At 42.2% G+C, this 19,899-nt stretch overlaps 2 protein-coding genes across 4 annotated transcripts in view; one reads left to right on the top strand and one right to left on the bottom strand.

The window, feature by feature from the left end:
* Window positions 1-5,377, bottom strand: part of Bcs1 (mitochondrial chaperone BCS1) — a 102,092-nt gene extending 96,715 nt beyond the window's left edge. For both annotated transcript variants that reach the window (XM_080286011.1, XM_080286010.1), the window contains exon 1: window positions 5,359-5,377. The gene's annotated coding sequence lies outside the window, so the exon portion shown is untranslated. The remainder of the gene's footprint in view (window positions 1-5,358) is intronic.
* Window positions 5,378-11,600: 6,223 nt separating this feature from the next.
* Window positions 11,601-19,899, top strand: part of LOC145417333 (cysteine protease ATG4B-like) — a 387,500-nt gene continuing 379,201 nt past the window's right edge. The window contains exon 1 of one of the 2 annotated variants that reach the window (XM_080286013.1): window positions 11,601-11,643. In XM_080286013.1, coding sequence (XP_080142139.1) covers window positions 11,625-11,643 — 19 coding nt within the window. In that variant the 5' untranslated portion in view covers window positions 11,601-11,624. The remainder of the gene's footprint in view (window positions 11,644-19,899) is intronic. The other variant, XM_080286012.1, reaches the window with a different exon arrangement.

The following is a 19,899-nucleotide window of genomic DNA, read 5'->3' as shown; positions in this document are numbered from 1 at the left end:
CATGCTCACTTCCCTGTTTCTTATCGCTGCTTTCAAAGAACCAGCAACCTTTCTTCCCTGCTGTACCCTTTCAAGCACTTCACCCTCCAAACCTCCATCCTACCTCATCACACTACCCAAGTAATCACATTTTCCAATTCCTCACCATCCAACCTCGCTGTACATTCACTGACTTCACCTCTCTCAAAGACCATCACTTTACTCTTCCCTACATTCACCTTTAGATTCCATTTCTTACACACTCTCCCAAACTCATCCACCAAGCCTTGCAGCTCCCCTTCGTCTTCACTCAACAGCACAGTATCATCTGCAAACAACATTACAGGGAGTTTCCAAACACTGCCCTCTCTCACCAGGGCCACTCCAACATCCACTACCCTACCTTGTACCTCTTTTATTACCTCATCCATGTACAGATTGAACAACCATAGAGACATGACACATCCCCGTTTTAACCCAACTTTCAAGGAGAAAAATTCACTTAGTTCACCATCTACACGCACTGCAGCCTTCGCACCATCATACATACTCTTCACAGCATTCAACAACTTCCCATCTACTCCATATATTCTTAACACTTTCCACAATGCTTGTCTATCCACTCTGTCATATGCTTTCTCCAAATCCATGAAAGCTGCATACAACTTCCTTCCCTTCTCTAGAAACTTTTCCACTAAAGATCTAAGAATGAATATCTAATCTACACAACCTCTTCCCTTCCTAAAGCCTCCCTGTTCTTCTCCAACTAATTTCTCTGTTCTTTCTCTAACTCTGTCAATAAGTATCCTACCATACACCTTTCCTATTATACTAAGAAGACAAATGCTCCTATGATTACCACACACTTCTTTTTCCCCTTTTCCTTTGTACAAGGGAATAATTATACCTGACTTCCAATCCTTTGGGACTCGACCTTCCTCCCAGGCCAATCTGCACATCTTCCACATCCATTCTACTATTATCTCTCCCCCATGCTTCAGCATTTCACCACACACTCCATCAATTCCTGGGGCTTTCCCCGATTTAACTTTCTTCACTGCTTCCAGAACTTCTATCCTACTGATTTCTTCCTGTCTTCTCACCTCCCTCCTTCTCCCAGCCATTCCCCAGCCACTTATACTCACATTACTTCCATCCTCTATGTTCAACAAATCCTTAAAGTGTTCTCTCCATCTGCTCACTTTTTCTCCCTTCTCCACTAGTAATCTACCATTTTTATCTGTCACTCCCCTGCTAACTTCACTTCCACCCTGTCTTACTCTTTTCACCTCTTTCCAGAACATTTTCTTACAGTCCCTCCACTTTACAATCAAATTCCTTCCAAATTCCTCATCCACTCTCTTCTTACTCTCTCTTACTAATCTTTTCACCTCTCTTTCTTTCTACATATAACTCTCTCTTCCGCCTCTCAACTTCTTCCATGCCCCTATTTCTCATCCATTCATTATATGCTTTCTACTTTTATGCCACACCCTGTCTCACCTCTTCAGTCCACCACGCTGTTCCTTGCACCCCCCTCCGTCTTCACTTCCTTCCACACACCACATCACATGCTGCACATATTTCTTCTGTAAATATCCTACACACACCTTCCACGTCTCCCATCTGCTCCAATTCATATTTGCCCAATCGTTCCTCCACTTCTCTCTTATTCTCTGCCTTTTTCTCATCCTCTTGTAACCTTTCCACTCTCCTTGCAACTACTCCTTCCTCTCGTCTTTCCTTTCTTCTATTCCTCCATCTTACTTGAATCCTAATTCTGGCCACCACCAAGTAGTGGTCAGAAAGTCCACTCCCCCAACCTCTATAAGCTCTTGCATCCATTACACATCTTCGCATCCTTTCATCCACACACACATATAATCAATCACTGCCTTCCTTTCATTCAGTTCACCACCCACCCTTCTCATCACTCGCCATGTATACCTGTGGATCATTTTATGCCTGAAGAGGGTATTGGCTATCACCAAACCCCTCCCAGCACAAATGTCCACTAACGCACTCCCATTCTCATCTATCTCAGCAGGCACACCCCACTCACCAACTATTCCATCCACCTTCACATTCCCAACTTTACCATTCATATCACTGATCAAAAACACTCTCTCATTCCTTCCAAACTTTTCCATGCACACTTCTACATTTGTCCAGAACTCTTCTCTCACTCTTCTAGCACGATCTTGCGTTGGCGCATACACACACACAATCGCCCACATTTGTATTCCCACTTTCAACCTTACACACACAATCCTTGACCCAACTGATCCATACTGTCTTATGCTCTTCTTCCATCTTTTACTCACAACTATACATACTCCTTCCTTTGCCCTCTCATTCTCACCTACTCCTGCACATATACCCCATCCATACTCCCATTCTCTCACACTTTCTCCTTTCCATTTTGTTTCAGTTATTCCACATACATCCACTTTCACACCCTCAAGCACCTGGACAATCTCTCTCTCTTTCACCTCATCATTCGCTCCTCTTACATTCCACATTCCGATAACCATGTCCTTTGTCCGGTTCTTGGTCGTCATCGTTTGGTCAGTCCTTGTCCGAGGCTTATTGTTTTTGTTTTTTTTAGTTAGTTGTTTTCCGGGGAGGGGCACTAACCCTCCGCACATACACTAATTATAAAAGAGCCAACTGGGAGGCCTTCACAACTGAAACAGAACATTTTGAAACATTAAACAATACACCCATCACAAACAACACTGTTGTGCACATTTTCAATACAATTATACAAAATGCAGACAAAAGACACATCCCCAGAGGCAACAGAAAAAGACAATCCCAACTTCACACCAGAAATTAAAGGCCTCATCAGACAACGGGACACACTACAACATTCCCCAACACCCCGTACACAAGACACCGTACAACAAATACAAGAGCTTAACACTCAAATAAACAATAAAATATCAGAACAGCAAACACTAAACTGAAAAAATTATCTCCAGTCACTTGAACACAAATCAAACATCAGCAAACTCTACCAAACACTTAAAAGCACCACACTTTCCAACAGCAACACAACACAATCACACGCTGCCATCACAACAACAGACACCATACCTTCAAGCAAACAACAAGCAAACTCTTTCATCAATCACTTATCACATGTCAGCCATCTAAACCCCCATCACAACGACCGACGTATCATCCAATGTAAGAGACAGTTCCCCACAGACCCAGACTATGCACCTTTCACTTACAACCAGACGAAGCACATCATCAGCAACCTTAAGCACTCATCTGCCTGTGGACCAGACAACATAAGCAACATTCACCTTAAATACCTTGGACCACAAGGAATACAAACACTCACCAACATATCAAACTACAGCTACTCACACAACACAATACCCAACATCTGGAAGCATGGTATTATCATCACTATCCCTAAATCCAACAAAGACCCCACGTTACCTTCCTCACACCGCCCCATCACACTCCTCTGCACCCCCTCTAAAGTCAACTGGTACTACTACAACTAGTTACACCTCACACCCCCTCAGCCCCATCACAACATGGCTTTAGGCCGCTGCACTCCACAAACACCCTTCTTACAGACCTTACACGGAGAGTTTTGATGGCATGAATTCAGCTAGGCCACCACACAGAACACTCCTATGCACACTAGACATTAACAAAGCTTTTGATGCCATCCCCCGCCACCACCTCACAAACAAAATACTCAACACAGACATGCACAATAACACAAAAAGATGGCTGGCAAACTACTTAGCAGGCAGATGTGCACATGTAACGTTTGCTAGTCAGTCTCCGAACATCAGAAACTTCATAAATGGCATCCCCCAAGGATCTGTTTTGTCCCCTACACTCTTTAACCTATACATGCATGACATACCCACACCCCACACACCACAGATACATAGCTTCGTATGCAGATGATATAACACTCACATGTATACACCAAAATGCAAACACAGCTGCACACATCCTCCAACCTTACCTCAACACACTACACGAATGATTTACCACAAACAGGCTCAAAATAGCCCCAGCCAAATCCACAATGACCCTTCTCACAAACTGGACAGCAGAACACAGTCACATTCCACACCTTACCATAAACAACACTCCTCTACCACACACACACACACACACACACACACACACACACACACACATACACACACAAAATACTTGGTGTTACACACACAAAATACTTGGTGTTACAAATACTTGGTGTTACATAACAACAAATCACAAACATTAAAAATAAAATAGCACCAAGACTCAATGCCCTGAGGTCACTTGCCCATACAACATTTGGACACAACAAAGAAACCACCACCACAGTATATAAACAGTATATACGTTCACTGATGAATTATGCAAGCCCTGCTTGGGCTCTGAACCTCACAAAAACACTCTGCAGACCATACAGAACAAGGCCCTAATAATAATCACAGGCTGCACAGCTACTACAACCACAGACCACCTACATCACGAAACCAAAGTCCTCAAAGTCAAGAATCACCTACAGTAGACATGAGAGGCACCCAAATTCTTGCTGCAGTCTCCGCAAAACCACAACATCCACTACACTATATGGCAACACACCCACACACACCAAGGAACATCAAAACAACACCCAGCACACAATATCATACACAAATACTGTCATCTCTCCCCCCTCACCCACCTCAGACCAGCTTCCACAGGCATATCCATACTCAAATCACTCACCGCTCCATTCAGTCACTTAAAGACAACACACAGCTGCATGCACGGCCTCCTGATATCCACCCTTCTGAATGCAATCTCCCTTGTGAGGACAGGGTCCACCTGGCCAGGCTGAGATGTTGGCATCATCCAGTCCTCTTAAGTTACCAGAAGAGGCTGGACAACTCTGTCACTAATGCATGTCCAGAATGCAACACAGCACCCCATACTATCAGGCACATTATGGAAGACTGCACTGCACACAATCACCTACGCTAACAACACAACATACACTCCTTGAGAGATCTGTGGGAATGCCCAGTCTCGGCCATGGCCTTCCTTAGGGACTCAGGGCTGTTCGGCCAGACTGCCTAGGGAACAACTACTAATACTACTACTACAAATGTGAGCAATATTCAGGCCGATAAATTACAGCTAACTGCTTGTCAGCGAAGATGTTATGGATTCTGTACAATAATTCAAGTTACTTTGAGGCAGTTTTAGTAAGTGATCTAAAGTGATAGGCCCAACTGAAGGTACCGTTAAACCAAACACCGAAAATTTCAACACATTTAGAGACACAAATATTGGCTGCATTGAAGGTAATACAGAAATCAAGCAATATCAGCCTATTAGTAAACTGGGTATAGTTGATTTTCCTACCATTAAATGAGAATATTTTGTCCCCAGTCAGTGAACAACACGCAGGGAACAGCATGGTGGAATGATGACGTGAGAGAGTCTGTGGCACAAAAGAAGAAAGCACATAGTGAGTGGATGAAAACGAGGGTGTAGAAGAAGCTGAGAGACAGAAGAGAGAGTTGTATGTAGAGAGGAAGAGAGAGGTGAACAGATTAGTAAGAGTGAGTAAGAAGAGAGTGGATGAGGAATCTGAGTGTAAAGTAGAAGGAATGTAAAAAAAAATGTTCTGGGAAGAGGTAAAGAGAGTTAGACATGGTGCCAAACAAGTTAGTTGGGGAGTGAAAAATAAAAATGGCAGATTACTAGTGGAGAAGGGAGATAAAGTGAGCAAATGGAGAGAACACTTTAAGGAATTCTTAAAGATAGAGAATGAAAGTAATGTGAGAATAAGTGGCTGGGGAATGGCTGGGAGAAGGAGGGATGTGAGAAGAGAGGAAGAAATCAGTAGGAGGGAAGTTGTGGAAACGATGAAGAAATTCAAAATGAGGAAAGCCCCAGGAATTGATGGAGTGTGTGGTGCAATGCTGAAGCATGGGGAAGAGATAGCAGTAAAATGGATGTGGAAGATGTGCAGATTGGCCTGAGAGGAAGGTAGAGTCCCAGAGGATTGGAAGTCAGGTATAATTATTCCCCTGTACAAAAGAAAAGGGGAAAAAGAAATGTGTGGTAATCATAGGGGCATTTGTCTTCTTAATGTAACAGGAAAAGTATATGGTAGGATACTTACTGACTGAGTTATGGAAATAACAGAGGAATTAGTTGGAGAAGAACAAGGAGGTTTTAGGAAGGGAAGAGGTTGTGTAGATCAGATATTCATTCTTAGATCTTTGGTGGAAAGCTTTCTAGAGAAGGGAAAAAGCTGTATGTGGCCTTCATGGATTTGCAGAAAGCATATGACAAGGTAGATAGAAAAGGACTGTGGAAGTATTAAGAATATATGGAGTAGATGGGAAGTTGTTGAAGGCCGTAAAGGGTATGTATGAAGGTACTAAGACTGCAGTGCGAGTGGATAGTGAACTGAGTGAATTTTTCTATTTGAAGGTTGGATTGAAAAAAGGATGTGTCATGTCTCCGTGGTTGTTCAATCTGTATATGGATGGGGTTATAAAAGAGATACAAGGTAGGGCAGTGGATGTTGGAGCAGCCCTAGTGAGAGAGGGCAGTGGTTGGAAACTACTGTTGTTTGCAGATGATACTGTGTTGTTAAGTGAAGACGAGGGGGAGCTGCAAGGCTTGGTGGATGAGCTTGGGAGAGTGTGTAAGAAATGGAATCTAAAGGTGAATGCAGGGAAGAGCAAAGTTATGGTCTTTGAGAGAAAAGAAGTCAGTGAATGTACAGTGAGGATGGATGAGGAAGAAATGGAAAAGGTGAGTGCATTTAAGTACTTGGGTAGTGTGATGAGTAAGGATGGAAGGTTAGAGGGTGAAGCACTTGAAAGGGTACATCCAACCATCATTCAATCCTACGTTGCCCCATGAGAAGCATAGAAGCCCAGGACTAGGCAAGTTGGTCCTGACGTTTAAGATGAGAGTGACGAGCCTCGCTCATCTCTGAGTGGCATTACATGAGCAATAAACCCCAACCACTCCTTGGATATAAACCTTCACTGGCTCAATCCGACTGGAGCGCCATAATCACCCACTAAACCACCAGGTGCCAAAATCTGGTTATATGGTTACCACCGGCCTTAGTAAATGGTTTCCTGGTGTACAGGAAACCATTTGGCTTGTCACTCAGTGTAGAGTCACCCACAGGCAAGAAGGAAGAAAGGTTGCTGGTTCCTTGAAAGCAGTGATAAGAAACAGGGAAGTGAGCATGGAAGTGAGAAAGTTACTATATGTCATTATTGTGATACCAACTCTATCTTATGGAAGTGAAGCTTGGACCTTGTTGGAAGGACAGAAGTCAAGTGTGAAAGCAGTGGAAATGAGTTATTTGAGAGGAGTATGTGGAGTCACATGGAGAGACAGACTGGCAAATCAGGAAGTGAAGGAGTGTTGTGAAGTGGATATGGATGTGATAGGAAATGTTAGGAGAAACACACTGAGGTGGTTTGGCAATGTGGAGAGGATAGAGAGTGAGAGACTGACAAGGAGAGTGTATGTGAGTGAGGTGGAAGGGGGGAGAGGGAGGGGGAGGCCAAGGATGAGATGGAAGGGTAGAGTGGACAGGTATATGAGAGAGGGGACTGTGAGCTGGGAGCAAGGCAATGAAATGGCAGGGGACAGGGCAACATAGAGGTGATTTGTTTGTGGCCACCCCTTACAGGATTAAGGCGTCTGGCAATAGACAGAAAGACAGACAGTGATCTTAGATACTTATGGTGATTACTGTGCTGAGCTGGGAGTTAGAGACAGTGAGATACCGTACCAAATTTTGTGAATGGGTGGTTATGTAAAGGAAATGTGAAGCACTGAGTCATCTGCACTTGAGTGAATCGAAGTATGGGTGTCAGACAAGAGATTAATAATATGAATGAGAAACAGGGTTATAGACAGAACTGACCCTTGTAGAATACCTGCATTAACTAAGTGGAAACTGGCATATACAGTAGGTACGCACAGTACGCTAGCTCACAGTACGCAAATCGCATAGTACGCGAGGACCTATTTTTTTATCAGATTCTATTGTATTTTTTAATAGTACGCGAATTGAACTCATAACAGGCAAGACGGCAGCAAAGAGTGGCCCAAATCCGAGGCTACCCCGAGCACGCGACATTGCAACCCCAAGACGCGCCAACGGTTGCCTCATCACCCATTACCTGCGGCCTCAAGAAAGTGAGGAATCACTCCCTTCAACATCAGAAAAGCCATTTCCTGGGGAGGATCAAGGGGATGATACGATGTCTGAGGTGTCAGAAATAGACTTTGAAGGGTTTATGAACAAAGTGAGTGCATTAGGAAGCGAAAGTGTCGAAAGTGCTGGTGACGAGAGTGGTGAGAAAGGTGGTGTGGCGGGTGGTGCAGGAGGTGCCTCATCCTGCCTCGGATCCCCTTCTTACGTCCTGGTTTAGTTAAGCCATATCCTAGTTGATTTAGTAAAGCCATAATCTTGGTTTACCTGATCTTAGGTAATATGTCTTAGATAATTTCCCTCTACAGTACAATACTTAGGTCTGAAAGGAGTCTCAAGGGTTACCGATGAAGGGGGGTGCTGCCCACATGTAATTTTTCCCATAAGTTTATGTATTCACAGCACGTGAATTCCTAGTAAGGGACCTCCTCTGCCACCCATAAACTCGCGTACTGTGCGTACCTATTGTACACCATTTCTGCAACTTTTTAAATCTATCATAATAATGATACAGTTTACTGAGAAAAAATATATACAATAAAAGTCTTGTAAGCCAAATCGCAGGGGACCAAGTAGGGTCTTTCGGACTACAGTCAGACCTCTACTTAAGATGTATCGACTTATGAAAAATCCGCAGATACAAAAGAAATAATTTTCAGGGGTAAAAAAGAAAGAAAGAAAGAAAGAAAAAAAAAACGTAATTTACTGATTCAAACCACGTGCCAAGTACAAGTTTGTGGTCCCCAGCAGATGCTGATTGTTCGCTCCTGCCTTCCTCCTGCTTGGAAGCCCAAAGCTTTGTTGTTATCAATACAAGTAACATCCGCTGCGATTTTTGTCATTTAAACTTGATTATTTCCCCAAAAATGTCTCAGAAACAGAAAAGTAGTGAAAGTGGTGATGGTTGCAGGAGAAAACGGCATGCAATTATAATGGATACCAAAGTGGACATAATCATGAGAGTGGAGAGAGGAAAGAGGCTGAGTGATGTAGCACAGGTGCTGAAACTGAATCTCTCAACTGTAGGAACAATTTTAAAGGATAAGGAACTTTTCTTATGTAGTTCTGAACAGAATACAAAAATATATCACAGTCTTTGTATTTATACTTCTTTATATTAACCACACATGCATGAAAATATGGGCTACTAAGATTGACAGAAGTTTAAGGGAAAAAAACAACTCACGAAAGATCTTCAGGAATGGATTATTTTCCAAAGTTGAGAACTCCCTGTATTGGTTTTTTCGGACTACTGGGAGGGCCCTTTGAAAACACCGGAAATGCATAGAAGTTTAGATGAATAGTTGCTGGCAGGTACATCAAAGTCCAAGGACAAGTCCAAGCCAGATAAATCCTTAAATAAAGCCCAGAAAAATTTGAAAAAAAAGACCAGAAAATTTGAAAAATTTTGCCATGGCAAATTTGGTGTATTGGGATTTTCAGATTATTGGTGGTCGGATTGGACGACTTTTACTGTAATTGGATATTCTATGCAAGGGAGCTCTCCTGCGGTTTCACCCAGCCTATGGATAAACTGCAAGTTGTTTCACCTACTTCACACAGAAAAAAATACAACTAGTCTCCTATATTAATTTGGAGCAACGTTGGGTCTGGTTAGTACTTGGATGGGTGACCGCCTGGGAACACCAGATGCTGTTGGCATCCCTACGTGTCAAGTGGGGTTGGTGGAGGATTAGTGCCCCTCCCTGTAAAACAATTAACTCTAAGCCCTTGACCACCCCGTTTGGGATACATGGCGTCTGGCAATGGATGGATGGGACCTATGGGAGACTCTACGGGTTGCAGAAAACTTAACAATATCCATTAACCATTCTGCCTGAGAATACTACTGGTATTTTATTCTGTGAATGGCTGGTTATTAACTGGATTGAAAGCAGGTGCATTCCCATAACTCAATTCTGCCACAGTTTCTGGGGAAGGATCATATGGCTAACAATATGAAGGACCTGTACTGTTCTGTATTTACACTATTGAACTTTCATTCTTGCTGAGGGAACATGGAATGGCCTTTAACCTTTTTGCTGATGATACTCAGTTTTATTTGTCTATTAATAATGAATTGGACACTGAAACTTTGTTGACTAGGATTATGGGAGATATCAAGAAATAGATGGATAGTAAACAACTAAAACTGAAAGATAAAACAGCATGTCTGATTATTGGTAAAATGGGTGTCTTGAGAGGGTTGAATGGTTTGCAGGGTTTTAGTATTAATGGAAATATTGTCAGTATATGTGAGAAGGTCAAGGACGTAGGTGTGATTATTGATAAACATATGAATTTCAATGAACAAATAAATGGATTTCTAAAAGTGGCATGACTTAACTTACGGAATATTCCCTTTATAAGGATATATTTGGATATACATTCTGTTAAGATGCTTATAACTATGTCTATTTTAATTGATTAGATTACTGTAATTTTCTGTACTACAACTTGCCTAAATATCAACTGAAGAAAATGCAAATTATTATGAACAAAGCAGCTAGATTAATAATGAAATTGCCAGTATATTAGAGGATTACACCAGTTATCATTGAACTACACTGGCTCCCAGTTAAGGCTAGAATTATATATAAAATTTGTTATGACTTGTGGCAATGAAGACAAGGAAACCGGAATACTTTAGGAAATTATTACAACCATTTGAACTACAAACTGACACTGTAGTAAGAAATGCTTACGATAGCTCTAGTCTCTTAGAACCAAGGTGTAACACAGACATTGGTTTTAGAGCCTTTAAAAATTGTGCCCTAAGACTATATAATAGACTACCAAGTGCTGTTAAGAGTAGTAATAATGTGGATCTGTTTAAAATGAGACTAAAAACATTCTTCTGTAGTGACTGCTATGATATGGCGAACAAGTGTATTAGCGATTATTATGTATTATGAAATTTTGTCAAGTGAACAGTATAAAATTGATAGGAGACATTAGTGTTATTATGAGTAAATCAGTATGGCCATGTTATTTATATTTATACTTTTTTTTTTCTCGAAAATAAAGAAAAAACAGAAAGACAATACATGAATAGTGGAAACTATGAAAAAAGAAAGTGATCAGCACGCGGCATTAAAAAAAAAAAAAAAGACAAAAAAAAAAAAATAAAGGGCATGCCTCCGATGCAGAAGCAGTACACTGGCCACCGTCCTGCTGCTGCTGCTGGAAGTTAAAGTCGCCATGTGATAGATGAGACGAGGTGTTCGAATGCATTATCCATTTAGAGATTTTGGCTAATAATAAAGAACGCACTTCCACTGATAAAAAAAATTATATAAGTATGTCGTTTAAACTGTAGATTTCTAAGAAAATTTGAATCGATATGAAAACAAAATCTGAAAATATGACATTCCCAGAATGAGCCGAAGACGGTAAGGTCCGATGTCTTCAGCGAGAATGACAAGTGACCATGGACGAGATTATTGCAGGTAACTTGGCCTATTTATTTACTTGCTTCTCGTATTATTTTCATGTTTAAAGGTGGTAGTTGATGAATGTTACTAGGCAGATACACTGAGTCTTCGGCAGTCACCATGCTTGGAATGCATGAGTTACATGAGGTGACAATGGTGACACAAAAAGGGAACATTCTTCGTAATAGCTGGAGTAACGTATGTTTACTTTGTTAACTGTTGACTCTAATATTTTCTGTATAGCATTTTAGGTGAATGATTGGTTGTTTTAACATGCCAAAGTATCGAATGAGTTCAAGGGAACAATGCTTGGAATGTTATTGGTGATATGACTCACTTTTCACCCCACCCACTTCACTTTTGTATATAACAAAAGGATCTCACAACTTTTGCATATTGTTACTCATAAGGTAGCGGAACTAAGCTTAAGGATTTCTAAGCAGTGTTTGTGTCTGCATGTTGGTAGAAGTGTGGAAGAGTAATGCTGAACGTTCATGGCATTATTTTCCATATTCATTGCAAAAATTCATAAAGGTAAAATCTAAGCTGACATTGCAGTTATGATTAAAATGTAGTTTTGTTCCATACATTTTTTTTTTTTTTTCACCTGTATATCTGTAGGATCTTAATACTTACCGTTACCAGGTAAGTTAAAGATGTTAGTCCTCGCTATCTGTAGCATCATTATAAGCATCATCTAAACCTGTGTTGCCCATGAGGAGTGTAGGAGCCCTGGGCTAGGCAAGTTGGTCCTGACATTTAAGATGAGAGTGACCAACCTCACTCATCCCTGAGTGGCATTATGTGAGCAATAAACCCTAACCATTCCCTGGATATAAACCTACATAGGCTCAGATGGCTGGGGTGCCTTAATTACCCACTAAACCACCAGGTGCCATAGTTTGGTATTATGGTTACCACCCAGTAAATGGTTTCCTGGTGTACAGGAAACCATTTGGCTTGTCACTCAGTGTAGAGTCACTGCAGACAGAAGAGGAAGGAAGGGAGAGAGGAGAGGAAAGTCACCCGAGAGCAGCATTACATCGAGTGAGTGGATGGTGAGTGCCTCCACCTACCACATAGTGCCAGCCACCAGGGGTGCACCCAGAAATTTTCTAAGAGGGGGGGGCCATAGTGAGGCGAGGTCAGGTAATCCGATAATTACAGGGAGGTCACATTCAGGTTTAGAGTCAGGGAGCTGCTGGCTCATGTGTTACTCTTTGTTTGTACCTGCCAATTTTTCATGTTTTGCTGTTATCAAAATAAATATACAGTATATAAATTTTTAAAGGACCCAGAGAGCTAAGGGGGGGCCTGGGCCCCCCCCTGGGTGCGCCCCTGCCAGCCACCATAATCCCGTAAGTGGTGGTCTCTTGTCCTTGAGTTACTTGTTTTACAGGGAGGGGTACTAACCATCCGCCAACCCACTTGTAGGGAACTATTTATTTAGTTACCACCCAGTGTTGTAAATGGTTTCCTGGTTTACAGGAAACCATTAGTCTTGTCACATAGTATAAAGATGCCTGAAAAGGAAAGAAGAGTAAAAGAGAGTGACAGGAAAGATGGAAAAGAGGACGACAGACATAGAAAAAAAATGGTAAGGTGAAGGAAGAAGCTGGCAGCACTGCATTAAGTTACAGAAATTAATTTTAGAAGCTTGAATGGTAAGTGAATGGTTGTAGATTTTGGCCCACTGATATTGTTTGCTTAGTTGATAGTTCTCCTACTTTTGTTCTCTCCTGTTCCTGTTTATGAACCTCTCCACCCCATGTACAATAAGTGGAAAAATGGTTTAGGATGATGATTATAAAGTACCTTCTGACTCTCTAGTTTTTTGTCCACCTCTTTGTCTTGGTTTGTATTTGGGTTGTCACTAGTTGCAATGATTGTCCTACTAGGATCTGTATTATGGCATGGCCACAGTGTTCCATTAATTTCAGTGGTTATTCTGTCTACAGCCAGACACTAATCCTGGAGAGGATGTCCACAGACAAATTGATTCCACATCATTCTGTCCTGTGCCATTGGACTCCCCTTCCTCCACCTTATCCTCAGTCTCCTCTTACCCCTCTCCCATCCCATCATACTCACACACACTCAGAGTGAGTTTCACATTCGTCTTGGTCCCTGCAAGGGTAAAACATCTCTGGGAACTCTAACATGTTCCAACACATCCACTTCAGATCATAACAGTCCATAACCTCCTCATTTACCTGTCTCTCCACAAAATGGCTCAGAAAATTCATTTTCACTCCTGTTACTTGACATTCCAATGGTTTCCATGCAGTGATCAAAACTTTACTTTTGTATATCGGTACAGTCAAGTCACCTAAGGCGCAGCTAATTGGTTCTGAACCGCACCAGTGCCATAGAAATAACTAAACCTATGGGAAAAATGGTATTTGGTTTTGGACATTCACCCAAAGTCCCCCTTTTCACTCCACTTTTCCTCATGTTTCCCCACTTTACACACGCACACGATCAAGCAGTCAGTCAGTGCATGTATTACACATAACAATAGGCACAGGAAGCAGGAGGGTGATCAGCCTTGTGTCTACTTGGGCAGTACCATGCACTGCAGATTGAGCGAAAAAAAGCTCGGCAAGGTAGACACAGATCAGCTGACCGACCATAACATTAAAGATGGCGGAGGCTGCCTGGTCAAGCACTGATTGAAGAAGTTTATTTGATAAAGTTTGTATGCTCAAGTGTCAACAAATCTCACATTTAACACCTTAATAATCATTCTTATATACATGATGATGATGATGATGATGGGAGGCATTATACTTCGTCTTAGCTCAGAGATAGGTGCTTCATCACTAACCTATTCATAGCGGTTTTACAAACAAACCTATAAACTTGTCACAATACCCAAAGAATCTTTAATGTTTCATTACATAACACAATGAATTTGGTGAAGTTTAACCTCCTCATAAGAGAAAAAAGACCACAGTTGGAGCTGAAGTGGTCACTGTCTTCTTTGTTTACAAACAGGGGAGCGTCACCATCAGGGGAATTTGCCTGTGCGTTTCAAACTTTGCCATGCCCGCACCATAGGTATTTTATGCGTGTCGTTCGTTTCTGGGGGGTCTGGCACCTTGCTGTGTCATAGAAAACTGTGCCATAGAAGCACACCCCATAGGTGACTTGACTGTAGTTGGAATCACTGTATAGTTGTACAGTGACTTCTTAACGTCCATGCTTACTCTTCTGTTCCTTGTTACTGCCATAATATAACAAAACACAGTGTGGTACAGTTTTGATGAGGTGATGGGGAGGAGAAGACTGATGATGGTGTACTGTAGAGAGGTACTGGTATATGAGCAAAGGGGGGGGTGAGTTGGGAAGAGGGCAGCTGGATGGCAGTGGACAGAGTGACACGGAGGTGGTTTGTTATTGGCATCTTTTACAGGATTAAGGCATCTGGCAGTAAATGAATAGAAAGTTTTGAATGTGGTGCAGTTCACATACCGGTACTGATAATATCGTAGTGGCTGTGTTACAAAAAGACAAGTAATTTTTACCTGTCTAGTGGATAAGTAGTTATGTGCCCTTTGTTCTCCAAGCAGAGTACAATAGCTACAGTAATATATTTGGGGGTAACAAGCCTTTGTGACCACCTTGTATAAAAGATGTGATCCGTTCATACCCATTTTTACTTTTCACTTGCTGGGATCAGGTCTTCTGCTTTTGTTCTTTCCTTGATGCAAAAGCTGCATTCGTATTCATTTATGTAATGCCCAGCATCCATATCTGTGTAAAAACTTTCAAGTTTACTTTCTGAGGGTTTTATTATACAGACTTCTGATCTTTATTTTAGAATGGGAATGCTAATAGGATCCACTAATTACAGTATATACCAAAAGCTCTCTGTCTCAATCCTATTCTTTATTTTTTTATTTATTTATTTATTTTTTTGTCATGAACTGGAACTGGCTGCACTGGCTGTCTGAAGGATATGCTTTCCTCAGCTCTGTTCTCCTACATCTCCTTCATGACTTGTTTTTTCATGTATGATCCTTATTTAAGACTCACTTTTTAGCCCAGTGATTACATCTTACTCTTTCCGTGATTTACTGAAGTAAACGGTCATCGGCAGTCAAACCTCATTCACTGGCTTACCATCTCATTTTAAACTTTTGGTAATGTCTACTGGGCAACTGGCCATTATTCTGTGTCCTAATCAAACAGTTCAGTCAAGTGGCAAAATCTGGCTGCACATTTGGAGCTGTATGGTACCAATAGCACTGCTGGGTCCATGTCAAAGAGATCTTTTGATATCTTTATCATTGCCTACAAAAGTTTCTTTCTCAATCCATGAATGGCCCACAGCATATATACTCTTTCAGCTTAATGTTTTCTCTTATTTGTCAGCATAATGATAAGTGGAAAGGTAGTGCATTATTAATGGGCATTGTTTTATGGATAAATATTTTGTGTAAATATGGGATGGATGGTTGCCATTATCCCTGGGAAATTCTGCCATAGAAATGGTGTGGAACCAAGAACCTTGTAGGTGGTCTTGTACAACTCTCTCGGGCAGAGGACCCAGCCAGTGTCTGGGCTGAGACCACAGAATGGTACACACGGGTACGTACCAGTAACTTTTTCACAGATACAATCTGTTCTGTGGGGTTGGCTATACTTGGGCGTGGATAGCAACAGACGCAGAAGAAAGAAAACTAAATTTAAATCTGAGATCCCAGATGAGGCTTGATGACAACAAGGGCATTTGGTCATGAAATTATTTGTCAATGCTGCTTGATGTTTGGCACACTGGCAGTGCTGGAGTTTTATGGCACCCAGTATCACTGTTGCTTGCCAGCAGTGGGTGAAAAGAGGCTTGCTGATGCATTCATGGCTGAGGACTAAAAAATGTATCTGATTTTGGTTAACAATAATACTCTGAATTTATTTGAGTCATTAGTTGTTGGTGACCATCATCCACTCACTTGATGTAGTGCTGTCTACTGGTACTTCTTCCTTTACCTTTATCATTCTTCTGTGTCTGCCCCCCCTCTCTTCCTGTTTCTCCCATCTCTCCTGTCACTTTTTATTACTCTTCTTTCATTTTCAGGTAGCTTTAATTATAAGCCAAATGGTTTCCTGTAAGCCAGGAAACCATTTACATGTTCACTATGTGTCTACAAGTGGGTTGGCAGAGGGTTAGTGCCTCTCCCCTTAAAGCAGCTAACTCAAAGTCAAACGGCCACCCCTTATGGGATTATGATATCTGGCTATACAGTAATCCCTTGATTATCTGACGTCATAGAGCCAAGGCATGTCTGGGTAGTGGCTTTGTCCGGATAGTGGACTTCTCGCCTGGCTCCAATTCATACATAACCTAACTCTGATAGCCAGTGTAAAAGGCCACTACAGTACATCATTCATCACTTGTTCCCGTTGTTTAATACTACTCTGTCTGGTCAAGTAGACCTATAAACCACAGCCAAGCACTTTCCATGGTTGAGCAGACCCATCAACCATAGACAAACAGTCACCACTGCAAGGCCATACCTTGCAGTGACATAAAAAAAAAAAAAAAAAAAAAAAAGCCACACAAGAAAAATGGAGTGGGCATACATAACATAATGGTAAAATGGAATAAAATCACGGTAAAATAGAATAAAATTATGGTACAGTACAGTAAGCTAGAATAAAGTCAGTGTCAGCACTCACGATTCAATCATCTACCACGTGCACCGCCATAACAATGGTCCAGGAAGAGCTGCTCACTAAACAAGTGACGCACATGAACTGAGAGTGAGTAATGGGGGTTTCTGGTGGACGTATGGTAAACTAACTAGCCGGATAGGTGGCGCCACTGGGCTGTTCTTGCCCGTCCAGGCAGAAATTATTCACATAACCATTATTTCGAAATGGACGCAAGCATTTTGTCCAGATAATGGGAAAAAATGTATGAATAATGGTTTGGAACAGCCAGATCACTGCGTCACGGTAATGGATGGTCCGGCTAATGGCTGTCTGGATAATCGAGTGATTACTGTAGATGGATAGGTAGAGCTTTGTTTGAGGTGGTGTTCACAGTAGGCATGCCATTTATTCAGTGTAGTGTCATTATGAAGTGTTGATGTTTCATAGTTTTGTGTCTTGCTGACAAGATGGGGGTCTTCTGATGGGGTTGATGTTTGGTTGAGCTCAGCTTGACAATTAACTAATTCATATGTTCATTAGCCATAGTATGATAGTTGCCAGCAATTTTTTCTCAGTCCTTAAATCCCTACTGTACAACATGGCTGTTGAGACTACCCAGGATAACTTAAGCTATGGTACATAAGGAAATACAGTCAGGTCTCATTGTACAGCACGGTACTGTACATTTGTTCAGTATGTGGTAGATCAGTAGAACAACAAACTGGAGTTTATACACATTTCGCTAAGACAATGGCGAAATTCACATATATTATAATTTTGATGGCACATATGACAATCCCATGTGTTTACGATCCCTCACGTTCAAGTCAACAGTTGGATGTCTAAGCCAAGATGACCGCCAGTGTTTACATTCATTGTGATTGCCTCCCACTTGTTCTGTTTTGTATGTGCAAGGCCATTGTGATACTAAGTGGAGTGATAACTTTTTTTAGTACTAAAACTTGTGACTTGCAAATCATGTCTGGCAAGGATGCTATCCCTTGTGGACAGCATGGTGCTACTGAGGATGCCAAGGACAAGCCTAATTTTTTTTTTTTGGGGGGGGGGTTCTGTGGTCCTAGGTTCCCTCTTTCTCTCCATGAACTCGTTGTATCGACCTACTCAGTTGTAAGTAGACTGTAGCACCAGGCGACCAGGGTGGTGTTCCCCAGGAGGAAGGAACTGCTGGTGATAGGTAGAGTTGGAGCTCCTGTTTCACTGGCTCTCAGGATATCCAGACCATCCCCCTTTGGTGACATTTTTCATTGTGATACTAACTTGGAGAGTAAGCTAGCATACTTCCCAAACACTTTTCTCTATCTTATGCACCACTGTGCATGCACTTTACATATCATATAACATACCCTACCATGTCACTGGGGTTGACACCAGCAAGGGCATGTGGTCAGGAAACTTTGCCTCAACTGCCTAGTGCCAGGGTAGGCGTGGTGCTGACTCCACTAATGCAGTTCTGGGACCAGGATTAGATGGGGCTCGGATCTGTGCCAGAGGGTACAGGGCATTGCAGTTTCCAGGCTGCTGCTTTCACTCATCAGAGAGGGGCTTGAACCTGGGACTAGTGCCCCAGGAGGCTGCCTTACCAATGGTTGTATAATGGCAGGACAGTTACAGTGCCAAGGCATGCATGGAAGGTGTCCCAGTAGTTGTCCTGGCAGGGTGTTTCATGGCCACTACATGGCTTGTGAATTATGGGTCCCTCTTCCCATGCCAGGTCTTTGGACTGTGCAGGTGGGTGGGGCATGTGGTCTGATTTATGACAAATATGAAAAGCAAAAGCATTATTTGAAAGTTGGATTGAAACAGGGATGTGTCAGGTCTCCATGGTTGTTCAATCTGTATATGGATGGGGTTATAAAAGAGATACAAGGTAGGGCACCGGATGTTGGAGCGGCCCTAATGAGACAGGGCAGGGTGTGGAAACTCACTAGACTGTTGTTTGCAGATGATACTTTGTTGTAAAGACGAAGGGGAGCTGCAAGGCTTGGTGAGTGAGCTTGGGAGAGTGTGTCTGAAACGGAATCTACAGATGAATGTAGGGAAGAGTAAAGTTATGGTCTTCAAGAGAAATGAAGTCACTGAATGTACAGTTAGGTTGGATGAAGAGGAAATGGAAAATGTGAGTGCATTTAAGTACAGTAGGCTCGCACAGTGCGCGTCATCGCAGTGCCGATTCGCCTTGTGCGCGAATGACCAAAAATCATAACCAAAAACCCTTCAATGCACGAGTTTACCACGCAGAACGCGAGGCAGAGGCAAGGAGTGGCTCAAAAATGCCATTTTCTACTAGTGCGTGACCACCCCTCACACAGCGCGTCACGTGTCATCATGTTGATGCTCAGAAATTCCCGGGCATTCTACTGTGCAGCTTGGAGTACAAGGGAGCGGGCGCGCCATAACAGTCCTGGCTCGTGCACTGTGTGGATCCGCTCTCTACAGCTAACCTGTCGTGTACAACGTGTGGTGTTTTTTGTGCTGCCTGTACTTCGCCGCACCATGGCTCCAACCCTAAGAGTTAAGAAACTTCTGATGCATGCCACCAAGTTAAAGATAATTAAGATGAAGGAGGAGGGTCAAGGAAACACGGCTATCGGG

The sequence above is a fragment of the Coenobita brevimanus genome, chromosome 110 (assembly GCF_032717465.1).
Source record: "Coenobita brevimanus isolate Jiangsu-jjx chromosome 110, ASM3271746v2, whole genome shotgun sequence".
Lineage (NCBI taxonomy): Eukaryota > Metazoa > Arthropoda > Malacostraca > Decapoda > Coenobitidae > Coenobita > Coenobita brevimanus.
Note: the sequence above shows the minus strand (reverse complement) of the source record. Positions and strands in the feature narration are given on the sequence as shown.